The sequence below is a fragment of the Podarcis gaigeae genome (assembly GCF_964106915.1).
Source record: "Podarcis gaigeae genome assembly, chromosome: 12".
Classification (NCBI taxonomy): Eukaryota; Metazoa; Chordata; class Lepidosauria; order Squamata; family Lacertidae; genus Podarcis; species Podarcis gaigeae.
Genome location: NC_139688.1, coordinates 25,330,261 through 25,355,396, shown reverse-complemented (window position 1 = coordinate 25,355,396; position 25,136 = coordinate 25,330,261). Strand labels below are relative to the sequence as shown.

General features: G+C 41.4%; 1 protein-coding gene across 3 annotated transcripts in view; it reads left to right on the top strand.

Moving 5' to 3' along the window:
* PTER (phosphotriesterase related) overlaps positions 1 to 24,850 on the top strand; it is a 28,779-nt gene extending 3,929 nt beyond the window's left edge. For 2 of the 3 annotated variants that reach the window (XM_083705101.1, XM_083705102.1), the window contains exons 2-5: positions 10,967 to 11,415; positions 11,958 to 12,223; positions 18,984 to 19,124; positions 22,596 to 24,850. In XM_083705101.1, the coding sequence (XP_083561227.1) occupies positions 10,984 to 11,415; positions 11,958 to 12,223; positions 18,984 to 19,124; positions 22,596 to 22,806 (1,050 nt within the window). In that variant the 5' untranslated portion in view covers positions 10,967 to 10,983 and the 3' untranslated portion in view covers positions 22,807 to 24,850. Of the gene's footprint in view, positions 1 to 8,478; positions 8,525 to 10,966; positions 11,416 to 11,957; positions 12,224 to 18,983; positions 19,125 to 22,595 lie in introns of those variants that run through there. The other variant, XM_083705103.1, reaches the window with a different exon arrangement.
* The last annotated feature ends 286 nt before the right edge of the window (positions 24,851 to 25,136 follow it).

Sequence of the window (25,136 nt, the reverse complement as noted above, 5' to 3'; positions counted from 1 at the left end):
TTTGTTTCATTATCTGATTCAGTGCAGATCTTCTGGCTGGCTCTTAATTTTTTCAAATGACTCCATGTTATTCTTTGGAAACCTAACATGCTATCCCAAATAGCCAGGTGTTAGCATTACCTACAGGAATTAAATATTAAACCACAAGCAAATAATTCATTGTTTGTTTGAATTGTACTATCTTAGTCTGGCTAAGAATTCAGAGAAAAGTTTCTAACTTATCTTAGGAGGAAATAAATTTGTGCCATCTTGATTTCTATAGCCAAATATATTTTCACTCTGAGTGTTACCATTTCTTTGCTACTTCTGGTTCTTTGTTTGTTAAATTGATGCAGTCCTGCTAAAGAGAACCTTCAACTATTCTGGCTAAACCAGATCTGGGACTCATTGTCTCTCTTCCCAGTCAAAAGGAACTCCGCAGGTGTTTGAGAGAGTGAAATGTTTCAGTTTATGACAAAGCGTGAAATGTGATATATCTCTTCGCAGCTGGTGTGCTTTCTGCCATTCCGCTGCAATCCTAAAAAAACTTGGGAGGATTGTAGGATTGAGTTCCCTTGAACTCAGTGGGACTTACATTTGAGTAGATATGTTTAGCCTACTTTCTGCTGAATATTACTCCAGAATTGCACAGCTGAAATCAACTTAAATCAAGCCAAACATAATCTAACAAATAGGATGCAGAAGAAGGAATTTCAGTTGTAGCTTAGTCTATCTGCTGAAAATACCCTCTTGTCTACAACTATTAGAGTTGCAGGAGTCCTGTCTTTGGCATCTGGACATCCTACCAATATCCCCCTTCTTTTTGCAGTCCCAGCAAAAAATGGAGTTATTTAATTTACTATAAGGGTGATGAGAACATAGGAAGCTGCATATAATGAGGAAGACCAATTTTCCAACTAGCTCAATGTCGTTAACCCTGATTTCCAATGGCTCTCTAGGTTTTCAGATCAGAATCTTTCCCAGCCCTACCTGGAGATGCAAAAAAATTGAACCAGGCACTTTCTGCAGGTGCTGTACCATTCGGTTCCAGCCTTTCCTCTGCTTTGGATTTAGGGAAACTCTCTGATAAGGTTATGTCCCTGTGGCTCAGAATAAATAGAAACAGTAAGCCATGTTGTTGTTTTGCAGCCTTTATAGTTGTTGTTGTTTAGCAACCTTTATAGAAATCTCTGGAAAGAATTGCTTGATCCAGTAATCATTTTGTATCCTAGAAGGATATGTGTACTTTATGTTTTCCCCAACCTTTCTTTCTGATACAAATAAGTTTATTACATGAACTGTAGCAAAATTCCTGTTGAGAGCAAGCTACAGCTGCATCCAAATAAATGTAACAACTTTGTCTTACCCATCAATAGATTTTTTGATCCTGTATCTCATTTGTGCATGTTAACAGTTGCAGAAGTTTTATTTGGAGGTCCGTTGGCTGGCTCAATAAATGTGTTGACAGGTTGACTTTACCCCATTTCGGGGGCTCCATTTGGGTTTGTTTGATGTGATGAGCAGCTTGCTCATTCACATGCTGCTCAAAAGTTCCTACTTTACCCCTTCCCTTCTCCTGGCTGTGCTGTGGCAGGAGCACCAAACCACAAACCGTGACTTATTGATGTCATCCAATTGCAGTTTGTGGTTTGTTTGGGGGGAACCTGGGTTTGGGCATCATGACAAGGCTTGTAGTTTGGTCATGGTGCAGTTCTGGCAGGAGTAGGAAGCAGGGAGTTCTGAGAAGGCCTGCAAATTTGGATTGGCTTGAAGGAAAGACAGAGAGAAACTAGAACTATGGGACTACAGGCAGCCCCCTACTTATGCCGAGGTTACTTTCTGAACCTCTGTGAGCATAAGTGAAATCTCGTAAAGTAGAGAGCACTCTGCTTTAATAGGGATGGTGTGCTAGGAGAAGAGAGAAAGAAATTCACTTGCTGCTGGGGCTGCTGTCTGGAAGTTGCTCAGGACCACTGCTCAGCCTGCCCCAAATCTTCCCTCGCTCAGGCCACTGCCTGGCATGCCTTCCCTCACTGCAGAGCAGCCCAGTATGCCTTCCCTTGCTCACTTCCAAGCAGCAGCCCCAGGCGAAATAACACCTGTCTGTCTGTCTATCTATCTAATGACGACCTGCTTAACATGGTTGCACACAAGTGGAATGTGTATAAGTGCGGGGGGGGGGTGCTGCTGAAAAACATAGTGGCATTAAGTAAGGCAGTGTTTCCCAACCTTGTGCCTCCAGATGTTTTTGGCCTACAACTCCCATCATCCCTAGCTAGCAAGACCAGTGGTCAGGGATGATGGGAGTTGTAGGCCAAAAACATCTGGAGGCACAAGGTTGGGAAACACTGAAGTAAGGAGCTCTAATTGACAGCACCATCCTATATATGCCTGCACAGAAGAGAATCTCACTGAATTCAGTGGGGACTGAATTCTCCCAGGCAAGTAGCTATAGGGTTGCAGTCCTAATCTTACAAGGGACATAGTTTCTGTTCCCCACCCTCACCCCCTACATGAGCAAGTTGGCCTTTAAAAAAAGAAGAAGTATATTTTGGGTTTTATTAAAACAGGTTTCTGGATGAATACTTACCTCTTCTACTGCATGCTTTTTTTCTTTTTTAAAAAAAATGGTGTGGGTGTGTAGACTTAAGCAATAAGTCTATCCCTTACATTGTTTTAAAAAGATTTTATTTGACAGTGAATGTCCCACTTCACCTCAGCAGTGGGGAGCATGTGTTTTGTTGGCTTGCCTCTAAAACAGCAAATAGTCTTACTGATGGGAGGAAAAAATGTATTATCCCTCAGCAACACTCTCCCACCATTAGGATGAAACAATAATCATGCAATTACTCCAGAATTTGACTAGTGGGGTTGTACTTCTGCTAGTTAAGCTGCTGCCCATGGTACTCTTAAAAAAATGTAATGTCTCCATGAGCTCGCAGGTCCTTGTTTTGTTTGAACTTGAAGCATTTTGAAATTATGCAATTTTAAAATTAAGCAATTTCTCACAATATGACTTTTCCATTCTACAGTTTGCATTTCACTGCTTTTCACACCTTTCCTAACATACTGATATGTACAGTAAAGTTCCACTGTGAAATTTCTTCAAGCCATTTCAGTTTTTTGCAGTCTTATTAAATGTCAGTGACAGAGCACCATGCCTGCCATTAAAGTATTTACTGCTGTCTCTAAGAAATAACAGTTCTAAACCAAGATACAATACTTTGCATAGACATGCTTTTTGCATGACTATGTAAATAACTCTGTGAAAGTACCAGGGAGGGGGGCAGATTGAGGACAACTCATCTTTCCAAAAGAGCAAGCTGCAATTATCTCTCCACCCCATAGAAGGCAATAAATAGCTACTGGGACATGCCTGTACTGAGCATTTTGGGTCATAGCAATCTGGATTTAGCATTGTTGTTCTGCATCGCATTTGCAACAAAATTCATTTTTAATATGCCACTATAGAGAGCCTGGACTAACAGCATTGAAATGCGCTTGCCAAGCTGAAATGACTGCAGAGACTGTGTGCGCGATTATTATAGTACAGCAATAAGAGATTACTATAGGAAATTAACCTAGGGAGTGTACTCCTTACAAAAGCATTATAATGACTCGGTGCTGATATTCACACTACTCCACTGGCACAAACCTTATTTGGTAGAGAGATGTTTGCGCTGCTATAATAATTTGAGGAACCATGCTAATCTCATTGGAAATGAATACCCCTGTTTGAAAATAAAAAGTACTGTCACCTAAGTGTTTTGCCTGTGGGCATGGTTCTGGATTATATTTATAATTGATTGTTAAACTATGGTGACTGATCAATTGTTTGTGGTGTGCTTTCAGGTCGATTCTGTCTGTGGGGTTTTCTAGATCAGAGTGTTAACTTGCCAGATTAGTCTCATCTGATGAATCTAGCAAAGAATACCAGCTTCTCTTGTTCCTTTGCTGCTAACTATGTAGGGTCTACATATTTAGAGAAGCTTCGTGGGAATAGAAAGGAATATAGCTTTAATTTCAAAATATTTTACTAGCCTCCTATGTGGTGGCTGGAACATAAGAAAATGTGATCTGCAAAGAACTGTCTAGCCAGAAGAGAAGTGTTAGAAACTGAGATATAGAAGCAAATGGCTCCTTAAAACAAGGTTGCAGTCTCCAAAACAGAATACGCAATTGTCATTTTGAGGCAAGACAGCTCTAAACTTTTATTTTTCAAATGATGGACTGGCTGCGGTTGATTATCAGTTAAACGTCTGGCTAGTTCAGATGACAACCTTGAGCTAGGTTAAGAAGTTTGAGAACTGAAAGAAGAAAGTTTGCTTTATCCAGGGACTGTCCACAAATATATTAGCCTATTCCAACCTCCTTTTCTTAGTGGTGGCACGAATATTCTTCACAACCGTGAGCAGGGCGGTGGGGTGGGGTAAGCGAATACAAGCTGCAACCATTCACTGTTATGGTGTTCACTGCTCCTGCTGAGACTGCACAGAGAAAGCATTTTGGTTCCTGAAATCCCTTCTGATTGTGCTGATAAAATATACCTGTAGCTGATAGAAATCTACAGGTTGTGGCGTTAGTGTAAGGAAACAGTCAAGATCCAGTGTTCCCCAGGCATGCAGCTCCAGGCAGTGGTGCCATCAGGTGCCATCTTGGTGTCCAGGCATCTTCACGTGGTTGCAAGTGGCTGATAGCCAGGTGCAAAATGTGCCTGACGCCCGGCTAGTTTCAAACACTGTAGAAGAGTGGTCTGCAGTGCAACCAAGTTTAAAAAAACACTGGAATGGACTGATCTATGACAGGTTGGTCAGAACAAATGGATCATTCTTTGGGGGCAGTAGTTTGGATTATATGTCCTTTTGTTCCCTTCCAAGTCTATGGTTCTACATTTTTCTCCAGTAACGTACACAATCAAGTTTTGTGCCAAGAAGAAGTTGGATGTGCTTGCATCAGTATTCTTAAGTTACCTTACATACAGTTTCTCATGTTCAAGTATGACTCTCTTGACAAAAAAGGAACGTGAGTATTGGCTTAGGGTCAGGTTTTTCTGATCCCTTATCTGCTGTGTACATGTTTAATTATAGGAAAAATTCATAGGAAGCTCAATGGAATTTTGGGTCAAGTCAGAACTACAGAATGTAGTTGGGGTGTGTGTGGAGGTTTCACACTTGGGCTGATTCATGTGTTATGTTCAGCTACTGATATTTGCATTTGACAGTATGTGCAAGTAAACAACCCACGAAGATGGTGTAACATTTGAGAAACGGTGCATATGTAATGATGCAAACTTGACTTCTGAAGCAGGGTGAGATCCAGTGGCAGAAATCAGTGCTCAAGGCAGATTGTGGAAGTTCTCGCACATGGGTTCTGCTGTTTACTCAAGACATACAAGCGCCCACCAGTTGCTAGAAGTACCATGTATCTCCCAAACCGAAATAGTGGGGCAGCTGTTGACTTCATTGTTATGGAAAACTAGATGAAAAACACACACACCTCGGTGGTTAAAATGTTTTTGTGCAGTGTAGTTTTATCAGAGATGAAAAGGAGCCACGCAGAATAAGTTATGTTGAGCTCAGCATATTCTTTAAATCTAATTAACTCCCCAGTTGGTGTTTGTTTAAAAATGAGAACATCTCTTTTAAGTGACGAAAGCCAGTCTGTGTTATGCAATCACATTAACCTTTCTTTCCTTATTTGCCTTGACTGTAAGCATGGGTAGGATCACTGAATTTTCACCAGAACTATAGCCTACTCTAACAGAATGTTAGCTCCCATCAAAAGTAGTCAATTAATAGCCAGGGCAGACAGCTCAAGTTTAATCAGAATGTACAGGAGATGTATTTTGCTTTTAATGCTTTGCACTAAAGAAATCCCCTTGGAAATCTTGTTGATTGTAAGCACTGTTTGTGACCTAACTTCTGTATGCTCCTGGAACCAGGAATCTGCGCTAGCAAAGCAATATTTCTTTACCTTCAATAAACAAATCAGTACTTTGACCCACATACTGCAAGGGAGACAGAAGCTTAAATCCCTTGAGAAAGGGTTGAAGGAGTGTGCATGCTTAGCAACAGAAGGGCTGATTAATAGTAGCCATCTTCAAATATTTGTTTCTGTTGCTCCAGAAGATAGGGCCTAAACAAGTGTGTTCAAATTACAAGAAAGGAAATTTCCACCAGGCATTAGGAAGAACTTTCTGGTGGCGTTTGCTGTTCAGCAGTGAACAGATTGCCTCCGAAGAAGGTGATAGACTCTACTTTGTTAGACATTTTAAAGCAGAGGTTGGAAGCTTACCCATATGAGGAATGGTGTAGCAAAAGATTCCCTTCCTTGGCAGTGGTTTGGACTAGAGCACCTTTTGAGACAGGACATGGGTGGCGCTGTAGGTTAAACCACAGAGCCTAGGGCTTGCCGATCAGAAGGTCGGCAGTTCGAATCCCCGTTGCCCAGTCTCTGCTCCTGCCAACCTAGCAGTTCGAAAGCACGTCAGAGTGCAAGTAGATAAATAGGTACTGCTCCAGCAGGAAGGTAAACGGCGTTTCCGTGCGCTGCTCTGGTTCGCCAGAAGCGGCTTAGTCATGCTGGCCACATGACCCGGAAGCTGTACGCCGGCTCCCTCAGCCAGTAAAGCGAAATGAGCGCCGCAACCCCAGAGTCGGTCACGACTGGACCTAATGGTCAGGGGTCCCTTTATCTTTACCTTTTGAGAGCCCTTCCAATTAAGACTCGAATTCCTTTTTCATTCTGTCCTCCAGTGATATTTTTCTTTAGAAGAGGACAGGCACATCTGCCCTTTCATTCCCAATAAAAGCATTTTTTTTCTAACATAGATAAGCCATGCAGTACTGTATGATTCTATGCAAGAGATAAATGCAATGGCAAATCGGCAGGTATTCTTTCTGCATGAGGTGAGGTTTCACAGAAAACAGCTGAACCATTCACTGACTGCTGGGTGATACAGACTCCATTTGCTTATTTGCTGGTGCTTGATATTTATAGTGGTACACTGTGGGTAGGTCATCCTATGGCGCTATGGAAGGGTGCCAATTTGATGCTTTGCTTCTCTGCAGCCCTAAAAATGAGCCTGCTGGAGAAACGAGCCTCTTGGGCTCTTTGCCCTCTTGACTCCAGCTTATCTGTTGCATTCTCAGGGGGAAGGGGAACCACAGACTATCTGCTTGGAGGGCTTTTTACCAGTAACAAACCAATGTTTATGGTATTATGCGCTAAAAGGCAGACAGGAAAGGCTTCTGTTTAATCAATAATGTATGCTCCAGTTAGTCTTATCCTCTGGACATCATTAAACATGTATTTTGTTTCATAACTGATGATTTTGGCTGACTGGAGTTTATAACTAGATATCCTCAAGCCTTTGCATCTACCATCAGGCAGATCTGAATTGAGCTAGGCAGTCAGCTATGTTTAGTGTTAATGTGGAAAGTAAACTTAAAAATAAGTGAGAGTTGGGAGTTAATTATAAATAGTAGAAGTGGAGGGTATGCAAGAGCAGACCTCATGCTTCTCTGAACACAGTCAGACAGCAGCAGTAAGGCTTGATGTTTAAATGTTGTAGCCTACTATGGAGGAGCTTTACTAGTAAGCTTAAAAACTTTGTATATTAAAAATCAAATAAAACCACACTACATTTTGTTTAAATGGTAAGGAAATGTAGTTTCAAGGTTTACTTAATAATGTTAATTGGCAATAAAGGTAAAGGGACCCCTGACCATTAGGTCCAGTCGTGGCCAACTCTGGGGTTGCGGCGCTCATCTCGCTTTATTGGCCGAGGGAGCCGGCGTACAGTTTCTGGGTCGTGTGGCCAGCATGACTAAGCCGCTTCTGGCGAACCAGAGCAGCGCACGGAAAAGCCGTTTACCTTCCCGCTGGAGCGGTACCTATTTATCTACTTGCACTTTGATGTGCTTTCGAACTGCTAGGTTGGCAGGAGCTGGGTCCGAGCAACAGGAGCTCACCCCGTCGTGGGGATTTGAACCGCCGACCTTCTGATCGGCAAGTCCTAGGCTCTGTGGTTTAACCCACAGCACCACCCGTGTCTCTAATTGTCAATAGAGCAGTATCAATTAACAAATGCTCTCCATTAAACAGATATACCATAATGTCTCACCAGCTTGGAAAGATGCACACCTAAGATGCGTTGATACTTAGGCTTGCATTCTGACTCTGATTATTTAGGAATAAGTTGCATGGCACTTGGTGGGCTCTACTTACAACTAAACATGTGGGATCAGGCTCTTAGTGATAAATGATATTTGGTAGACAAAGTGAAAGAACCAGGCAATTACCAACTTTTTTTGGCTTGTGGCTGAGAAAGCCAATGACATTAACAGTTGATGAGGAGTACTGAATGAACGGACATTGCTGTTTATTTAATTATTTAAGCCCTTGACTTTTTAGAACTCTGGAATAAATTGCAATAATGTTTTCCTTTAAATCCATTATTAATTCTGCGATATGTTTCATTTCTAATGGAAAGGAAGATCCACCTTTGGTGCTAAGGAAGCCTTGATACTCATCTGTCAGAAAGGTTTGTGCAAGTTCAACAAATCTGCATACAGACATTTGTTTTGCATAATTTATGGTGCTTTCATGATACTAGTATCCATAACTCAGTTGTGTCCTAAAAGCAACAGCATCTGTCTTGGAAAAGTCTCCTGCACTGAAGGCTCTCTGTAAGTTCATACTCTCCTTGATTATTCCTATCTATTTTTTTTTCTGAGTTGCACAGATTTTCTTCCTCATCCTTGATGACAGCTTGCCTAACACAATGGCATATTGATGTATTTTTTCCCTTCACTTAGAAATGCAAGGTCTCTAATGCTCTGGCATCCTTTTCTGTATTCCCAATCTCTTTTCCTGCGGTTGCATTCCCACTTGGGTAGTCTTGCTGTTGCAAGGCCAACTACTTAGGCTTTACTGAATCTTTAAGGACTTGTGGTTGTACAATAGCAGTTTGGTGTGAACCTCCCATAGGGCTTTGAATCGAAGCAAGAAAAATGTAACTAAAATTCTGGAGAAAAGCCAGTATTTCATCCTCACAATTTCTGCCCCACCCCCCGGTTGTTTTCATGCTGTAACAAGAGCAAAGATGTTAAAATTGCTTCATATTTTTCTCCTCTCCCTTGTACCACAGAAACAGCCAGCAAGTACTTTCAGTATCTTAATAATTATATTTTATTAATTTTTCCATACAATCGTACCACATTACAATTTCTGTTAAACTTTTCGATCTTTTGACTTCCTTCGGCTTCTCTGCCAATCATTCGAAATTTAATTTATTTAAATACACATTTCCAAATTTTGATATTGCCTTTATACCTACCCCCCTCTTATATTTTACTTTTTTACAATATTTCTTATTTTATCACAGAGCTTCTCTAAATGCCACTAACGTTATTTCGTTATCACTTATACATTCCCAGTAATCTGTTAATTTTCCCCAGTCCTCGATGAATTTTTGATCTCGTTGATATCTAATCTTCCCAGTCAGTTTATCAAGTTCTGCATAGTCCATCAGCTTCGTCCTCCATTCCTCCAACGTTGGTAATTGTTCTTGTTTCCATTTCTGAGCCAGTAATATTCTTGCCGCTGTTGCTGCATATTGGAAAATTTTATGGTCCTTTCTATTTATTTCATTGCCAACAATTCCTAAGAGAAAAGCCTCTGGTTTGCAAGTACTTTCAGTATCAGGACAGAGGTATAGGCAATAATTTAAAAGGAATTTTCGCCTTACCTAGATTCACTTATTTTATCAGCTATTCTCTGTACCGATGTCTTGCTTGTGCTTCACTATCCCCAAAGTACCCCAAAGCCTGACAAACTATTCTGAAACTGTGTTTGGGACTATAAAGCTACAGACTTGGAGGTGGGTGGGGAGAAGAAGCCCATATATACAGACTTAGTAATGTTTGAACTGACTGCAAAACAAAAAGGCTCGTCATCCAGTTTTGGTGAAAAGTCCTTCCATAAAGCCTTGAGTTTTGCTTTGACTCATCAGTGTGCATTAGTTTGTACACTGATAAAAAGATTTGGCCAGCATTATAACTACATGACATAGATTTGATGACTCTTTTAAGAATATTTAGTAAGAATCTTCAGATGGAAGGACAAGCTATGCCAGCCAATCTTGATTTTCTTCTAAAGTATCCTTGTTCATTTTGTGTAGCCTGCTCTCTCTCTCTTTAAAATATTTCTTTTATTGAAGGATTTTCATAGACAATGAGGGTACAGTGGTACCTCGGGTTAAGTACTTAATTCGTTCCGGAGGTCCGTTCTTAACCTGAAACTGTTCTTAACCTGAAGCACCACTTTAGCTAATGGGGCCTTCTGCTGCTGCCACACCGCCAGAGCACGATTTCTGTTCTCATCCTGAAGCAAAGTTCCTAACCCGAGGTACTATTTCTGGGTTAGCGGAGTCTGCAACCTGAAGCGTATGTAACCTGAAGCGTATGTAACCCGAGGTACCACTGTACATACAACATCTCTGTTCTCAGTTCATAGAGTCCTTTCTATAGGTCAGTTACATTTGGTGTGAGACACTGCTGTCATAGACATGCAGTGAAAATGGCAAACCTATACCAACACCAGAAATATAAGACAAACTAGGGGATACTCAAATACCTTGTCTGACCCATCACCAACAGCGCACCTTCTTAAATAACCCAACAGTAAAAGCAGCAGCAACTACTAGGCCTCTGGCCACCTTTGAAAAACTTCTCCTGACATCAGAGGGACACAGCAAGGGGATGGTATCCACAATATACAAAATATTACTCTAAGACCTTACAGAATCCCTCACTGCAATCAAAGATTACGAAATAAAGCCTACCCAATGGTCTAAACTGTGGTCTAAACCACCCTTCTCAGCCAAAAGAAGGGAACTCACATCAAAACTAGTTTAGTCTGCTCTTTGATGCATGGAGCAAAATTGGTGTAAGGGTCTTTAACATCTTTCTGTCTATTTTCCTAGAATACACCTTTTTAAAGATGCCTTCGCTGAAGGGCAAAGTCCAGACTGTTTTGGGCCTTGTTGAGCCTAGCCAGCTTGGCTACACGATGACCCACGAGCACTTGACAATGGATTACACTTGCTGTTACTACCCACCTCCTTCAGGCCATGAAGCACTCTCTGAAACATCCATTGAGATGAAGAACTTGTTTTGGCTGAAACAGAATCCCTACAGCCACAAAGAGAACCTCCTGCTGCATCAAGAAACAAGTGCTGTGAAGGAAGAACTGCTGCAGTTCAAAGCTGCAGGTGGTGGGACCATAGTGGAAAATACAACCACAGGGATAAGGAGAGACATGAAGACCCTAAAGCAGCTTGCGGAAGAAACAGGTGTCCATATTATTGCTGGCGCTGGCTTTTATGTGGGTGCCACTCATTCTCCTGAAACACGAGCGATGTCTGTGGAGCAGGTGGGTCTCAAAACGTACTGAAAGTTGGGCGCTCTTATTGGCAACCTCTGAATACCTCAAGATATGTTGTTTGCCTTTAACATAATTAAAATAGGATCCCTCGAAACCGGGAATTAAGTGTGTGTGTGCATGCATAATACACTGGGTTGGATACAGAGGAATTCACCTCTATGGTAGAAGAGCTTTTCCTGACATGGCAAGATCCTTCCATGAGAAAATGAACTGAAAACCAGTAGGTTGGCTGCTGTTATCACAGTGCATCCTGCAATCTCATGCACAGTATCTTAGGATGCATGTGTGAGCTAAGCTTCTGTTGCCCACACCCTCTGGTGATGGTTTGCCATTTTTCAATGCCATCCTTGGTGAGGTGTGTCTATTGACTTTCAGGAGAAATATAAAAACATTCCCGCTCACTCAGGCATTTGAAGGCCGAAAGATACTGACCATGGCAACCTTGAAATTAGGAACGACATTGTTTTACTTAAGTTTTGATACTATGCAGCACAGAGAGCTTTAACTAAAAGAATGTTTATTTTCTACAGCTGACAGAGGTTATAGTTAATGAAATTCTCAATGGAGCCGATGGAACCGACATAAAGTGTGGGGTCATAGGAGAAGTTGGCTGCTCGTGGCCTCTGACAGAAAGTGAAAACAAAGTACTACAAGCAACGGCACATGCTCAGTCACAGCTTGGCTGCCCTGTCATCATCCACCCTGGCAGGAATAGTGATTCACCTTTCCAGATCATTCGAATTTTGCAGGAAGCTGGAGCTGATACCTCAAAAACCGTCATGTCTCACATGGACAGGTAAATGGGCCACTCTGGTGTTGGATTGTTTGTAAATATTTCTGCTTCTAAACCAGCGGTTGTCAACCTGGTCCCTACCGCCCACTAGTGGGCGTTTCAGGATTCTAGGTGGGCGGTAGGGGGTTCTACGGCACAAGCTGAATCCTCCTTCCATCGAGCACTGGTGGGCGGGAAGAAAATTTTACCATCAAGAAAGATGCATTCATGGGCGGTGGGTATAAAAAGGTTGACTACCCCTGTTCTGGACAGTGGAACTTTTAAGAAACCCACAGCAGGTTGAACCTAATCAGGTTTTATCAGTGTTCTGATACTTCATTACAGCAAGCATTGTAACAGTTCAAGCAATTGCAGTACCCAAAATATGGCAATTGCAGGGAATACTTTAATGCAGATACATACCATACTGCCAGACTGAAACTCTAGTGAAGTTGGTGACAATCCTCAAAGTGGCATGTATGTGCAAAAACTGCTTAGTCCTACTCACATCTACAAATCTTTAATTCCAAAATGCCGGCAGTCTAAATGGTTTGTAGATCTCAGTGCTCATTAGAATAAGAGTGTCTGTTCATGTTGGGGAGTCGCTCCTTGAGCACCTAAATAAATTATCACATTTTCAAAGTCTACTTTGTGTTTATGAAGATCCATTTATGTCAGAGTAACGTTCAGCACCATAACTAAGATATTGTGCTGAGATACAACACTTATAACAGTGTTTGAACTATATGAAGTTGCACAACCCCCTTCAAAACTTATTTGAACATCAATGTCACATCAGTGTCACTTTCCCAATGTCATTGGGTAATCCCTGTCTGGCTCTTAAACCTCTTTAGTTGCTCCCCACCCCCAGATTTGCACACCCCCAACAATTACTGCTAACTCCCCACATTCACAGGTGTACATTCAGTGATGCTCCTCCCTTTGGACTCCTGTGTTGTCCTTTCTCTCTGCCACTTCATGTCTTTAGAGCATTGTGACCCTGTTTCCCCCTCCATTCAGTATTCCAGTGAGGCCACATCAAACACACTGGAGCTCACAACTGGGCATAGATGCAATGAAGCATCCTTGCTAGTGTCCCACATTCCCCTAAGGGTGCCTAATCTGTAGTTTGAGAAATATAGCAACGAGTTGCATACAACTTTGAACAGACACAAATATCTCCTGTCTTTTCATCTTTGACTAATTTGGCTTCTTAAATTAGCATACTTCCTGTGGCAAAAACTCTAGGTGGGATACTAGTTGAGGGGGCATCTTCAAGTACATTAGTTAAGATCAGCTAAAAGCCCGGTCTTGCGGATGTTCATTTGGAAGCAAGTTCTGCTGAGTTCTGTGGAGCTTTCCCTCAAGTAAGTATGCATAGGGTTGCACCATAAGCCCATTTGTGTGCATGCATCTAGTTGAAGCGGCAAGGGAAAGGACCATAACTTGCTGGTGGAGCACGTGCTTTGAATGCCCCAGGTTCAACCTCTGGCATCTTCCAGTGGGGTTGGGAAAGACTGCTGTCTGAATTCTTGAAGAGGTGCTGCCCTTTAGTGGAAATAGAGGTTCTTCAAATGGGGTATTCTGCTAAGTTTTTCTCAGAACCAACCTGTTTATTTAACATCACCTTGCCAACAAAGGTCCATATAGTTAAAGCTATGGTTTTCCCAGTAGTAATGTATGGAAATGAGAGCTGGACCATAAAGATTGCTGATCGCCGAAGAATTGATGCTTTTGAATTATGGTGCTGGAGGAGGCTCTTGAGAGTCCCATGGACTGCAAGAAGATCAAACCTATCCATTCTGAAGGAAATCAGCCCTGAGTGCTCACTGGCAGGACAGATCGTGAAGCTGAGGCTCCAATACTTTGGCCACCTCATGAGAAGAGAAGATTCCCTGGAAAAGACCCTGATGTTGGGAAAGATTGAGGGCACAAGGAGAAGGGGACGACAGAGGACGAGATGGTTGGACAGTGTTCTCGGTGCCACAAACATGAGTCTGACTAAACTGGGGGAGGCAGTGGAAGACAGGAGTGCCTGGTGTGCTCTGGTCCATGGGGTCACGAAGAGTTGGACACGACTAAACAACAAACTTAATGTCCATTAATTTAACTGTAGTTTTAGGTAAATACCACCTATCGTTTGAACTGGTTGCATTTTGTCAGCTAACTGCTATAAAGTGGTACACCAAGACCCTCTGCAGTTTTCAGATAGTTAGCAAATAGAAGCTTGAGAACTGCTGGTATGGACGGTGCAGAGCTTTTCGCACCAAAGGTTTGATTCTGTGTAAGAAGAGCTTCCAATGTTCTTAACTGGTAGCTGGTTCCACCTGCTGCATAAAGGCCATCTGCCTTCCCCGCCAGTACGTGGCAACATTTGGCATGGGCACACTGGAGAACTATGTATCTGCAGATCAGATAGCTTTAAATAGCCTGGCTCTCTTCCCTGAGTTATCTGTTGCAGGATAAGAATGGATCTTCCTCTTTCTCCAGACTATGTTGCAAAAAAACCCCCCAAACTGCAACAATTCCACACCTCCTTAAATAGCTACATCACATCGGTTGAATCCTCTCCTGCTACAACTGCAAGATGTTGCTGCTACCTCTGTAAACAAAAGTCACAGAACGTCCATGGAGAGCAAAGTAGTGGATGCTTCACGCCTTCAGTTAAAAAAACATGATCTGTTCTGCTAAGCCACATTTATATGACCTTGTGTGGTTGATGATTAGTTGGCAGATGACCATGTATTGATTAGCATTGCTGAAGGCTGGAAGCTATTTGTAGTCATATGACTTATCATTGAATTGTTGTGAGTGCTCTATAGCACACTATGTAAAATGATTTTCACTGATCATACATGTATAATTTAAATGTGCTTTACATGAAACACAATGTATGTTACTACCTACATTTCCACTCATGCTTAGGCATTTATGAGAAAACGGAAGCCTAAATGATTTTTTAAAAAACAACAACACAAACTCTCTTCCAGATTGCAACTACTTTCTTGTCTGATTGCCTAGAATTAATTCTTGATTGCTTCAGGTAACCATGCCGATTGCGATTGACAGGCCTAATTTAAATAAATCCCCAACTCTTTTAATATATATTCACACCTATACCTAGAAAAGCATATTCCTATGAACGTGATTTTAAAATTATAATAATACAAAATATTGCCATGGTACTACAGCGTATAAGTACATTTACATAGCAATTTTGGCTTCTAGTGTTGAGCTGTAAATGAAAGCCATACTACTTGCACAGTACTTTGAAAGTTCATTGGATAAGAATCTGTGGTCCTATGTAAACTGTGACTATTATTATTATTTTTAAACAAGATTTTTATTATTAATTACAGTTGGCAATAATGAGTGTCCTGCTGGTGCCAGTTGTGTTTGAACAAGAGCTTTCTCTCACTCGTTCCATCTGTTCCTTCTACTTAATCCTGCTGTTAAGTCACAATATTGAATTTGTGACATCAGTCATTTCCATAGCGACAGACTATGATGCAACTGAATTAACTGTTAATGGCTTTGCAGCATTAAGCAGAAGGAGCACCAAGGTAATGTAGGTGAGAATGATTTGTTTGAGGTTCACCCATATAGTATTTTTGGGTAGTCAGGCAAGAAAAGGAGAAAGGGTAGAAGAATGCAAATACGGTAGTTTGACAACACCCAACATCCAGCACTTCATGGAGGGCAAAGGGCAAACCCTCCTTGTTTCTGCTCTGTCCGTTGCCAACATTTATGCCAAATGTACGCAGTAAGTTATTGGCAATATATATACAGTGGTACCTTGGGTTACATACGCTCCAGGTTACATACGCTTCAGGTTACAGACTCCGCTAACTCAGAAATAGTACCTCGGGTTAAGAACTTTGCTTCAGGATGAGAACAGAAATTGTGCTCTGGCGGTGCAGCGGCAGCGGGAGGCCCCATTAGCTAAAGTGGTGCTTCAGGTTAAGAACAGTTTCAGGCTAAGAACAGACATCTGGAATGAGTTAAAATCAGTTATGATTAAATGGGCACAAGATGTAGGTCACAACATTATGATGGAGGATTGGGTTAAATTATGGAAAACTGACTTAAAATTTACAGATTGTTCCCTATTGAAGGAGAATTATGTGAAGATGATGTACAGATGGTACACAACACCAGTGCAGTTAGGGAAAATGTACAAAACTAGTTCAAACATATGTTGGAAGTGTAAGGAAAAGGAGGGAACGTTTTATCATATGTGGTGGGATTGTAAAGTAATTAAAAAAATTTGGGAAATGATATACAATGAACTGAAGAAAATGTTCCATTTAACATTTGTTTAAAAACCTGAGGCATTTTTGTTGGGGATTGTAGGGAAAGACCTGCCAAAAAAGTTGAAAAACATCTTCATGTATGCGACAACTGCCGCGAGAGTTCTGGTAGCACAAGGATGGAAGACTGAAGAAATCCCAACTAAAGAATCACGGCAAGAAAAATTGATGGATTATGCAGAACTGGCAAAATTGACTCATAAGCTATGGGACAAGGATAACTGTGACTTTAAGAATGAATGGGAACCTTTCACAAAGTATTTGAAGATGCAACAAAGCGAACTGGACTCCTCGGCAGGTTTTGAATAAACATCCTGTGATGGTTTCTAAGGGGTTGCTCGTGCGTAAGCAGATACCTATCTCCCTGGCTGGGTGCAAACACCTGGCTGGGCTGCCAAAGTGAACCTTATCTGTCCGGACCGCCACTCACCCATGGCTGACTCAGTCGCTGGCAGAATCCGTGAGTAGGTGTTTCTTAAACTTCTTCCAGCAAAGAAGCTCTTTGACACCTAGTCTTCGCCTACCCTCTCTGCGCGGAAGCCTTCTGCGCAAGGAGGGCATGGGCAACGGAGGACCTCTACTCTCCCCGCTGGTCCCAGGACGGAGTCATGGGACCGCCTCGCCACTTCCCCCACCTGCCCGCCTTCTCCACTGGTGCTACGCTGATTCTCTTCCCCAGAAGATGGGCTGCTTCTCCCGATCCCTGGATGCTCTCTGGAATCCCTCTGGCTTTTGCACTCTCCCTCCAGTACTGATGACAGTTCCCTGACATCCACCCCCTCCTCAGGACCCCCCTCACCCCCAGCGTGATCTTCCGATACCTCCTCCTTTATCTCTTCGACCGACGATGTGGGGAACCCCCTGAAAGAACTGTCATCATCTTCTGAGGATTCAAAACCGGCCTCCCATCCCCTCGGATCTCTTCCAGCTGGTTGAACCTCCCAGTCTGATTCTTCTCCCTCGGACACATCCCCTTCCTCTTCGGAGGCGGGAAACGCCACAAAGTCCCCTTCGTCGTCTGTGGGTCCAAATTCTTCCTCCCAGAATCTAGCTAATAGTTTAGGCCTATCCAGGAACAAACCATGAAACTCTTTCACCAGATACCCGTCAGTGATTGATTCAGCAGGGACCCAAGTGTTTTCCGACCTGGGTTCTCCCTCCCAGGCTACCAAATACTCTACCTGGTGACCCTGCCACCTTGAATCGAGTATTTATGTAGCTTCGTTACAGAGTTCCCTCTCCTCTACCCACGGGTGGGTGGTAACCCCTCCCTCCCTTCCCGGGAATTCCCGACCCTCCCTGTAATGTGAAAGTAGGGACCTATGGAACACCAGATGTATCTTCATGCTGTCGGGCAACTTGAGTTTAAATGCCACTGGGTTGACGGTTATAGGTTGCTATTTTTAACCTAGAAATATTGTGCGCCATTCAGCTAAGTTTTACTCAGAGCAGACACACTGTGATTGCATAATAAGTGATTGCTGGATCAGGCCGGTGGCCCATTTAGTCCACTATCTTGTTCTGACAGTGACCAACCAAATTAATGGACCTAACTTAGTCCTGTAGATTAATTTTAACTTAGTTGAATACTACTGATAGACTCTGCTTCTTGTTTGAGAGACTGCACATTTTGTTCTATCCATTTTTGTTTTTAAACATATTGACATAGAATTCCACAACAAAGTCTATCCCTTCCAATAGTTCACAAAATGGAAAGATAAAATGTAATTTAATACAGTCCACTGTTTTGATGGTTATAAGGATAAATATGTTGTAGCTTGAAATGTTTTCAAATTTCAAGGCTTGGTGACAAATTAAACAAGGTTGTAATTCTACCTGAGACCTATTGGTTATGTATATGAATCCTTAAAAAAAACTTTTATCAGCAAAATGTTACGGTGGTGACGAGACCGGAAATACTCTGAACCAACCTAAAATAGGAATAGGGGGAGAAAGTTCAAGAAATTAATTTTATTTTAAGAAGTGTTTACAATTTCTTTGCTAATTGACTTTACACCATAAATGTTGCTGAAGAGTAAAAAATAAGTAAGAAATCAAACCATGATGACTAGCTAGTCTGTTGATACCCGTATGTGTAATATATATATATATATTTGTAAGCATATCTGGGGTCAGAAACTCTGCAGTTATGTAATGTGGGCTGCAATTCTTTTTACCTAGGAGTAAATCCCATTGGACTCAGCGGGACTTACATCAGAGCAGACATACAGGGTGAGTCCTTTAAAAGAGGCCCAGTGGATATAGAGTACACATGTTCCACGGGGCCTCTTTTAAAAGACTCACCCTGTACATGCTGGATTGTGCTGTGGAGCTGACTTCTAATGAATGAATCCGTTATGAAGGAATATTTGTTGTGTTTGAAGGCTATTGTCAAATGAGGTTAAATGATTCAAGTCAGCTATGAGAGAGAATTGCATTGCGCAAGTTTATAGTGTATACTGTGATTTGTACAGGACTATATTTGATGAGAAGAAACTGTTGGAGTTTGCTGAGCTTGGATGCTACTTAGAGTACGACCTCTTTGGAACAGAATTCATTTTGTACCAAATGAATCCTGATATCGATATGCCAAGTGACAATGAAAGAATTTTAAGGTATGTATTCCCATATGCATGGAAACTTCTGCTGGAGATAGCAATGTTGTTAGTGTCCAGGTTTTGAAAGTACCACAAACTGACCCTGTGTGTAACTTGCACTAGCATGGCATTTCATTGTCCCTGACTTCCATGGATAGGTATTCTACTTAGTTTAACGTCTTAAATCACAAAGGTCCAGGGCAGACATAACACTCAGTCACTAAGCATGGTTAAGAAATAAGAAGTGGAGAGCCCGTCCACATTCCTTTGCATTAAAATTTATCCTTCTCTTTCACCATAAAATTTATCTTTCACCATAGGCCAAACCTGTAGCAATGCTAGAACCATTTAAAGCACAGCTGTGGCATAAAGGGGGAATTCAAACTTCTGAGACCAAAAGTCCAGCCCCAATAGGAGACAATATATGGGGAGAAAGCATCTATAGGGGAAGGGTTCGGCCAGAAGATATACCCTGTTTGATAAGAAATTGGCACAACCAGCATTGTAACAGAGGTTGTAACTCTCTTAAGCTTCCATTTTGACTTCATGGTTAAGGGTTAACGCCAGGCATAGGCAAACTTGGCCTCCAGATGTTTTGGGACTACAACTCCCATCATCCCTGACCACAGGTCCTGTTAGCTAGGGATGATGGGAGTTGTAGTCCCAAAACATCTGGAGGGCCGAGTTTGCCTATGCCTGGTTAATGCTAACCAAGATCTTCCTTAACTACAGTTAGCAAATCAGCTTCAAAACTTGCTTATGATTTAATCATGGTTAAGGTGACCACAGTCACAATCCTGAGTCCTGCCTTAAGGCTGTACATGGAAGTGCAGGCAGAATGAGTGCAGAAGCAGAGGGAATGTGCAGTCCTGCAGCCCCCTCCTGATCTGCTAACCAGGGTTAGAAAATGGGATTCGTACATCTGCAGTAGACCTTCTTCATGTAGGAAGTCTGTTCCTCTCCCCTATGCTTACCTATCAATACTAAATTCACAACGTTACAGAAAGCAAAGCGAATCAAGAACCGATGGGACAAGAACAAACGTTTCCACAGAAGTTTCAACACAAAATAAATACTGGCACTCTGGCTGTTGACACACATTACTTAACTATTTGTTTGTCAATACAACCCAGCGCCTTCTTTTTAGCTCTTATGTGTATGGGGACGCTGCAAAAAAAGCATGATTGCGCATCACAGAATAATAACACATTGCTTTAAATCCTGCCGCTCTCATTAGAAAATAAGTTAAGCTAGGTAAAACTGAGCTTTGTTTCAGCTACTCCGTCAACCTGCCCTATGCCGAGTTAAATAAACACACTGTGAAGTTGCTCCTAAAACCTCTGCTTCTTGACTAATCTGGAGCCAATTTTGTGATGAATGAAAGCGCTCCTTGGACAGATACGACTGGAAGTTATGCAGGTAGAAAGGCTATTATTATCAGTAATGCTTTTGCTATTGATTGTGGCAACAGTTCACAATACACCTCGCCATGACAATTCCCTCATAATTCCTTCCCGAAACTGGCATTGAACAAAAGTAGCAGTAGGTTTTTATAGGGAGACAAGATTGCCTTTCACCCAGAACGATTTGCGCATTTATGCTAGAGATGCCATTAAACTTCTTTTTGTGCATTCAGTTTATTGTTGGTGAGCATGCTAGGAAAACTGGCAGGCTACTATTAATTCATAGTCAGCTCATGTTTGACTTGTATTCATCATAGTCATACAAATCAAGCTGACCTCTGTGTCTGGTTGTATAAACACGGGAGAGGGAAAGGTATTTTTCAGACTTCACTCATGTTCAGTTCCACTAACGCTGAATAAAAGATTTGTAAATATCCAGATTTGCATGTGCATCTTTAAATATGTCCCTTGAGACAGCATAGGATTGTATAGAGATTTTTTTTGGGGGGGGGGAGTGTCTTACGATAACTTCTCAACATTTTATTATTTTATTATTATTACTGAAATATTCAAAAGTATAGTTCTGTTATGGTGAGTTTTGAGAGCAATTATGTGGAAAGAAAGTTGTTTTCTTTAAAAATCATTGCTGGCTTGCTTATTTATTAATCTGTCAATTTAAGGATGTTTCAGGTGGGTGAAGCGATTATGCTCTTGTAATACTGCATTCATAATAATATATTGCTGCTTATTAGCTCAGATGTGGCTGCAGCGATCATGTAAAGCTCAGCCTCACAGCAACATAGGCAACTCTTAATGCTTGTGATCAGATAATCTTGATTCATTCCACTATGATTACAGTGTTCATAATAACGAATAACTGAGTATCCCAAAACCACCCATGTCCAACTACAGAATTCTGCTCTCTGGACTGTGCTGTCCCATCAGTATTTCTGAATTACACCTGTTTTGCTAGTAGAACATTCAAAGCACGGTGCTAATAAGAGATCCAGCTCTGTCATCTCATACACAGGATTTCAGGAAGCAAACTTTCTCATGTGAATAAGCCCTTGGCTGACTAGGTCTTGTTGCTTCATCACACCTGTATTTGGTCATAGGTTTATGTAGTCAGATCTAAGACAGAATACTCTTGGATGCCTATTCTTTATAGATTTCATGCATTGAGAGTGTGCAGAGTTCTGTTTGCTGGTATCTTGGGCATGGAATCGCCAAACCTCAGCCTTCATTTACAGGCATTGTAGGATTTTCAGGAGGTGGGTGGTGGCTGTCTGTGTTGCATTGCATTTCATCTTCAGTTTTCCTAGCGGTTAGACAACTTCCCTCCCCATTCAGCTGCCAGGCCTCAAATGCATACTTCTCCTTTTGTCTAGATGTTTCCCAGCCAAACTGATTTTTCACTTCCCTCACAGAAGCTGCATTATTTGAAAGCATTCTATAACTTGGATAAATATTCCATTATGTCACAACAACTCTGCCAATAGCTGGTGCCGAGGCAGGCAATTACCAAAGTGTTGGGCGAGTATCATTTTCAGCCAATTTATAGGCATAGCAGCTGTGTTTGCATATCATGCTAAACTATAGTTTAGCTCAACTAGCAGGGACAAGCCACAGCAAGCCTCGGGGTTGTGCAGTCTCCCTGTTCCTCCTCCCATGGAACCAGGACGAGTTCAGAAGCTACTACTTCCACTTTTGATTATCTACAGCTTGCCATGTCATCTGCCATGTCCCTTGGATCCCAGACCTGTAGCCCACCTTAAACTGTGGTAAGTTTCAGACAAGCCACTTTCAGTAATGTTGGGTTGAAGACTGCTTATTTGAAACTGATCGCAGTTGTTGGTCCAAATGATATGAAAAACAGCAGATAAGCAAAAACAGAAGCAAAAGTTTCCAAACTGTTCCTCTTCAGGAAGGAGGGAAATGTTAGTTTGCTACATTTCTTTTAAAACACACACGAGTAGGTCATTTAATTTAAAATAGTGTGAGTCTGTACCTGATAATTATTTCTACATTACTATCAGATTAATATGAACTATACATTGACAGATGTGTATTGTCTGTATTTTTGCAGGGTTCGGATGTTGATTGATGAAGGCTATGAAGACAGAGTTTTGCTTGCTCATGACGTGCACACAAAAAATAGGTTGAAGAAATATGGGGGTCATGGATATTCTCACATACTTGAAAACATAGTACCAAAAATGTTAATCAGAGGCATATCGCAAGAAAAGATTGATAAGCTATTGGCAGGAAATCCCAGACGATGGTTGACTTTCGAGTAGGGAGTTCTAAGTATTGCTGTGGCTAGATTTCCTTCTGTGAAACTGGAAATTTGAAACCTAAATTCTTTGAAGGAAACTAAAGTCCTACAAATCTGGCGTCTTAAGAGTAAGATAAGCCATAGTATACCTACTGTTTGTGTCCTGGTCCCTTCAGATACAGGGAGTGGGGGCAGTTACACAGCTTCGCTAAACGGCAATTTTTATCTGTAATAAGTATTTGCTTGGCAAGTATGGCAGAACTGTATAGCTCTGTTCCACATACTATTTCTAAAATCACCATAAAACTGCTTAAAGCTGCTGGGATGCCTTCATGCAATGCTTTTAGTGGATACTCACAACAGCCTTGAGAACAGCATCATGCTGTGCAAGGGCCTAGACTGATGGAGTACCGTATTTTTTGCTCTGTAAGATGCACCAGACCACAAGACTGGTGGAGGAAAACAAGAAAAAAAATATTCTTATAGAGCAAAAAATATGGTAATTATGGCTTCTGCGGACTCATTCTGGAGTTGGGCCCAAGCACCATTGCTGGAACATTTACGCATAATCTTAGCTGGGATCCTGTAAACCCCAGCTGCATGCCTAAGGCACTTCTGCACAGGCACAGGAAATTCCTCGTTTTTTATTTTCAACTTCACTTTGATGTGTCAGGTGACACTTGAAAATAGGAGTGGGGAATTTGTTACCCTCCAGATGCTGGACTGCAATGCCCATCATTCCTGACCACTGGCTAGATGCTAACTGGGGTTGCTGGGAGTGGAGTCCTAATAATATAAGGATGGGTAAAGGTTCCCCATCCCTGTCTTAGTGTCACTGATCTGCAGGAGAGCTGCTATAGAGAAGGGAGGAACCATGAGTAGAAGCAGAAATAAAATAATACTTTTGTCGACTTTTCATGAAACATACATCAACGTCAGCTGCCCAGTATATTTGTATTCCTGATATTTATGGTCAAAACACTTTAACCCCTGTGCCTCCTTTGACCTTCTCTTTTAATATTTTGTGTGAATGCTACTTTGAATTGAAATTTAAAAAGAAAGCAAAAAAAATATGACTGGGGCGCCAAAAAAATATAGAGGTTGCATTTTTTTAAAAAATGTGGGTCTTTTGAAGATGATGTAATGGCTGTATTACTTTAGGAATTTTCTATCCATGTGCATTCAGACATTCAGGATTTACTCCCAAGTAAAGCGCTTGTAGTTTCAGGATTTCCACTTAAAAGCACAATCTTTATCCACTTAGTTTAATGGCGCATACTCCCAAGTAGGTGTGCCTAGGGTTATTTTTGGCTAAAATTACCTCCCTCCAAAATGATTTTTTTTCCTAATACTGATGCTCCTACTAAGTATCCATATGCTCTTTATTTAATGATTAGTTTTTACAAAATTATGTTCAAAATTTAAAAATGTTCACAATGTATAATTACATATTGAGAATATCTTTAAATAGCATTTTAAGGGCTGGATTGCAAAACCATATCAGGGTGAATAAAAGCATTTAAAAGCCTCCAATACACACTAGCGTCAATTGAATGCACTTCAATCTCATTGAAAATCAGCAGCCACAGGCGCACAAAATGAGGTGTCCTTGCTTTGATTTCAACAGGCTTAAACATGCTCATTTCTGCATCAGCTATTGGTCCAGGGACTCAGATGATCCAAACTTTTGTTTTTCTTCTAACCCCTCCCCCCAACATTTATGATGTATTTTATAAACAAAGCAGTTGAGCAAGATTTCACTTTTAGAAATGCTTGTGTCACAAATTATTGTGGAGACAATGCCCAAAATCAAAATATGTAATAACAATAACGAACTAATGTAACAAAGCTTATAATTTACAAATCAGTTTGTCAAGATATGATTTAAAAGAGAAGTTTGCCTTTTATTGTTTCTGTGGTTCTAACCAAAGAAAAATGCTGATTTTGCTAAAGAAAGTGTTATATCTGTTTAAAATGACAGTCTGGTGATCTAACGTCGTTTATTATATTTCCAAGCGTGCACAGCATTTGATATCCTGTGGCAATAAATTTCTTGTATTATTTCATATTGGCTGTGCATGTCTAGTTATAGGCCACATTTGAGTGAACTGCATAGAAAAAGGGATTGCACATGTGTAGTGGAAACATTATTCTGCATTTCCAAAAAAAGCAGCACTCTCTACTGCATCCAAAGTTGCAATGGAAGCTTCTCTCCAGGGGGTGGGGGGGGAATAGCCCCTCTGCATAGGTGAATCTGCTCCTTCATGACTTTTGTCTCGCTTGAAACACGCTATTTGACAATGGGGAAAATCTTCAATGCTTTGCGGTCAATTGATGTATACCAAGTGTACT